We start from the raw sequence: 4,824 nt of genomic DNA, 5'->3' as shown, positions 1-4,824 counted from the left end.
TTAGCAGGATTCAGTGCCTTGCAGCTCTGGGTCTAAGGTCCTGTGTCCCTGCTGGCTGTAAACTGAGAACTCTTCCCAGCTTCTAGAGGCTGCTGTGTTCCTTGGAACACAGCCCACCTTCTCCATCTTCAAAGCCCCAAGGCAGGCAGAGTCTGCAGGGGCATCTCTGCCTGTCCACCTGAAGGACCCGTGTGACTACACTCAGCCTACGGGTTAATCTCCCACTTCAGCATGTCTGATTTTTATCACACTTTTGCCATGACGGTAACATAGTCACAAGGGTGCAGGGATTAGGGCACGGACATTTTGGGGAGGACACTTTCCTTCCTGCCACATCACCACCTTCACTTTAGAGTCATGAAAACTGAGACCCAGAGAGGCTTGACTTGGCGAAGGTCAAGTGGTAAATGGCCAAGCCAGGTCTCAGACCCAGGCCTCCTGACTCCCGGTCCACTGTGCTTGATGTTATATTCTCTGCCATGACTGCACCCTTCTCTCCACACCCCCCCCACCCGCTGCGTGCACACCAGGACACAGACACCCACCCAGACCCAGGATCCGACAGAGATCTACAGACAGACACAGAAAATGCTGTTTGGGGGCACAAGGAGCCTTGCTTTCGCTACATAGACTGGCCCCTGGGCCTCTGACTTGGTTAGCGGTGAGGACACAGAACGGTAACCAGATTTAAGGCCCAGGGGCTACACTGAGGACAAGGGGAAGATGGGGTCCGAGCATGACAGCTCACGTCCTAAACCCTCCCATGCACTCCCAAGTCCATGACCCTGCCCACTCAGCTCACTGCTGCGCCCAGCAGGCGCAGGAGCACAAGGGCGGGAAGGGCTGTTGGGCTTCCTAAGGGCTTTCTCAGACCAGGGTCCTGAAGATCCGGCCTGTAACCACTGGCTTCCCTTCAGTCCGAGGAGTGGTTCAAGACGCACAGCTTTGGGCCTTAGCCCTCCTGGGCCACGGGAACCACTGCGTCCCTTGGGGATCCAGCGGCAGAAAAACGGGGGACACTGAAATCAAACGCTTGGCAGGGAAGTGGAGCACCACAGAAAGCCAAGGCAGCTGAGCGTCACAGACTCCCAGCCTAACCTGTGCCCACAGCAACCAGGCATCACTGGACACCACGCAAGGCCAGGGGAGACTAAATAAGGGAGGGTGAGCAGGGCCTCCCTGCAGCTCCTGTCAACATAAATCAGGAAACGAGCCCTGAGAAGGGGCTGGCGAGATGCTTGTTCCGACACCCAGGGCCTAAAGCACCCACAGCCCCTCCGCTTTCACCTGGCACCTCTGCCCACCATCCAGCAGCTCCACAAGGGACACTGAGCCTGTGTCTGCTCAGAAATCATTCATGTCACCTCAGCAAAGAGAAGAACTAAAGGGGTGGATCCAGCGGGTCACAGCCTTACTTTCAGAAACTGGCAGGCAGAGTTCCAGCTCAGTGGGGCATGCTTCACATACCTGTCCCAGCTAAGGAGATGCCCCCAGAAGAATCACGGAGGAAGGACCCTGGGAACGGATGGAGGAGCAGCAAATTCTCCAAGTCAAGGAGGGGAGGGTACACGGAGGCAGGCAGGGAGAACGAGGAAGCTGGTCAGTGCATAAGCATTTACAGATATGGGGCTAAAAGGGGCCCCAGGGTGACCTAACAATGCAAGGTACTGTAACCTGACCCAGCAGCACCCAGGAAGGGCAACGAGCACTTGGGAAACGGCCAGAGCCCAGGGACAGAGGACAAGGACGGCTAGCCCACCGAGAAGGGGCTTCCAGCCGCAGAGCTGGCCCCGTTGGGAGAGACACTGAGACAGTCTTGGGCTTGGCACAACCAAGGGAGCCAGAGGGGGAGCGAGAAAGGCTGCCCAACCACAACGGGATGTGTCTTCCACGGAGGCCAGCAAACCTTTAAAGAAAGGAAAGCACGCAACGGAAGCACCACTCTCAGGCATGGAGGAGTAAGGCTGAGCACATGTGACCTACTGCAGCGCAGTGGGCCAGCAGAGCTGTGCAGCCTCTTCTCCACACCCATCCTCAATTCAAGGACTGAGGCAGGAGCCCAGGCTGAAGGCATGGTGACTTTCTGAAGCAGCGTTTATTAATAATTTTATTATTTTCTGGCCACACCGTGCAGCTTGCGGATCTTAGTTCCCCAACAAGGGGTCGAACCCCCAACCCCACCCGCTATGAAAGCGCAGCGTCCTAACTACTGGACCACCAGGGGATTCCCCTTGAAGCACGCTTTAAATAGACTTTATTGTTACAAGGGAGGCCCTACTGGGCAGGGCCTTCTACAGATACATGTGGTCCCAGGATGTCACCGTGGAGAAATCAAGACGTCGTGATTGCAGAAGAGGTCACTGTAACAGGAGGACATGATCCAGGGGAGGCCGGCCAGGAATGCAGCAGACATGATCAGGAAAGGCCGGGGTGGTCAGGTCTCGGGGTGAGGGAGAGGACAGCTCCCATCACTCCCGCTTCTTGTAGCTCTCCAGGTGTGACAGGACCCAGCCGGAAGGCAGGAGGAAACATAGGAAGCAGGAGGTGAGCCCAATGGCGATATCCTACACAGAGCACAAGAGAAAAGGAACCCCCAGAGTAAGGTTTCCCTCAGGTTCCTCAGAGCCTGAGCAATGTTCCCAGACAGCAGAGAACTCGCTCCAGGAATCGAGATTCAGGCTCCAGGGGAGGGCCACTCTAGGTCTTAAGGATCAGATATGGCTGCAGAGGTCAGCCCAGGTTACAAAGTGAAGGGAGAGGGACAAGCATCTAATCTTGCTTTGAAGCTGGCCTGTTTTGCACAGACCAATAACTCCAAAACACACCTCTCCTTCCTTGTCTTAAAAACCTCTCCCTACCCAACTTTTGGGGCTAGAGCTAAGACTTTTTACAGCCTTTTGCATATCCCCCAAAGCAGGTAAGGAAGGCCACAGCACGACTTGGAGTCATACTTCGTTCAAATTCCACTGGAGGTGTGACTTTTGACAAGTCAATTGTTGTTGTTCAGGAACCAAGTGGTGTCCGACTCTTTGCGACCCCATGGACAGCAGCCCGCCAGGCTTCCCTCACCATCTCCTGGACTTTGCCCAAGTTCATGTCCACTGAATCGGTGTACACTGCTGCTAAATTTCAGCTCTCTCAGCCAGGAAATGCAGATAACGGCCCTCTCTCGAAGTGACTGGGAGGGCTGAAGGAGACCAGGGCAGCAGTTTTAGCACAGTGCCCGGCACACAGCAGGCACTCGACTGCAGATACAGTCACTATTTCCTCCACCGCTGCAGCGCTCTCTGGGCTCTTCGCCTAAATGGAAGCCCACTAACCTGGATTCTAAAGACTGGCATTCAAGGCCGAGAACTCCCACTGAGGCAAACGCAGAAAAGAGCCAAACAGGTGCAAGTCATTAAGGGTTAAACGCTCCCACGTTTCTGGGAATTACTAAAGCCCGCTGGGGTCCTCTTCCCCACCCCCAAATATTACTAACAACGACAGTGCTGACAGCCCGCAGGCATCTCCCAATGAGCTGATGTGTGAATAGGCTCAGAGGCGGGCGGGCGGGCTAATGAAGCTTGCATAGCAAGGAAGCGACAGGGCCGCACTGACGTGGTCTGACCTGAAACCCTAGGGCAGACTGTCGCTCTCCAGACGCCCAGACCAGCCCAGCTGCTCCCCTTTACGCTGTGAGCCGCGAGGTGCAGCGCACCAGACTCGGCAGGCCCCAAACCTGCCGCGGGACCCTCGGTCTCGCCTGCAGCATCTCCCATGCCCTTCCCGGCCCGCTCCTCACCATGGTCCCGAGCTGCTCCCGCGGCGGCTTGGAATGTATCTGGGCACGCGGCACTGGGAGCCGCCGGGCAGGGCCTGTCAGGCCTCTCAACAGCAGTGGAGTTAGCACAGACATGACAGCACGGAGTACACTGCAGGTAACGCACAGCCGGAGTCCAAGGTCGCGAAGTCAAAATGGCGGCCGTGGCCGAAAGTTCCGGAGTGGTAGGGGCCTGGGAAAACAGCGACCCGGAAGTCCCTGGGAAGTGACGTAAAGAAACACCGCCCACCGCCCTTGTCAGTTTTGGCGCCTTCCTCGAAACAGCCAATCGACGCCATCCTACCGCCGGTGGGCGGGGCACAGATGGGGCGTTGCTTTCGGATATGCCCCGCCTCCAAGGCAGCCTATCTTTGTGAGTAACAACTGTAGCTATCCAATCACATAAGCCAGAAACCTAGGCGGCATTCTTGACTCCTCCCTCCATTCATACTTAAGTCTCTGTTTAGAAATCCCCTGCCCCGTCAGGACTCTGACCGCCTGGCACTAACAGAGCAGAGCCTGTATCTGGTTCACTACTGTCTTTGGCCACATCATGCGAAGAGTTGACTCATTGGAAAAGACTCTGACGCTCGGAAGGATTGGGGGCAGGAGGAGAAGGGGACGACAGAGCATGAGATGGATGGATGGCATCACCGACTCGATGGACATGAGTTTGAGTGAACTCCGGGAGTTGGCGATGGACAGGGAGGCCTGGCGTGCTGCAATTCATGGAGTCTCAAAGAGTCGGACACGACTGAGCGACTGAACTGAATTGAACTGAACTGGTCTCCAAAGAGCTACTAACCTCCTAACTGAACTCTTACAGTTTTCCTGTCCAATTCCAGTCTCCATGCAGTAGCAGCCAACCTTCCTCCCTTCTCTCTTTTTTTTTTTTTCTCCGTTCTCTTTAAATATAAATCTAACCAAGCCATTTGTTACCTAGTCGCTAAGTTGTGTACCACTCTTTTGCGACCCCACGGACTGTCATCTGCTAGACTCCTCTGTCCATGGAATTTTCCAGG

At 55.5% G+C, this 4,824-nt stretch overlaps 1 protein-coding gene across 1 annotated transcript; it reads right to left on the bottom strand.

Moving 5' to 3' along the window:
* Window positions 1–2,231: 2,231 nt before the first annotated feature.
* Window positions 2,232–3,990, bottom strand: LOC120874713 (cytochrome c oxidase subunit 8A, mitochondrial). Its single transcript, XM_040256343.1, has 2 exons — window positions 3,785–3,990; window positions 2,232–2,564 (listed from the first exon to the last, which is right to left on the bottom strand). The coding sequence occupies exons 1-2, from the start codon at window positions 3,896–3,898 to the stop codon at window positions 2,469–2,471; spliced, it is 210 nt and encodes a 69-aa protein (XP_040112277.1). The 5' UTR covers window positions 3,899–3,990; the 3' UTR covers window positions 2,232–2,468.
* Between the last annotated feature and the right edge of the window lie 834 nt (window positions 3,991–4,824).

This window comes from Oryx dammah, unplaced genomic scaffold (assembly GCF_014754425.2).
Source record: "Oryx dammah isolate SB20612 unplaced genomic scaffold, SCBI_Odam_1.1 HiC_scaffold_15, whole genome shotgun sequence".
Lineage (NCBI taxonomy): Eukaryota > Metazoa > Chordata > Mammalia > Artiodactyla > Bovidae > Oryx > Oryx dammah.
This window is presented reverse-complemented; position numbering and strand designations above follow the sequence as displayed.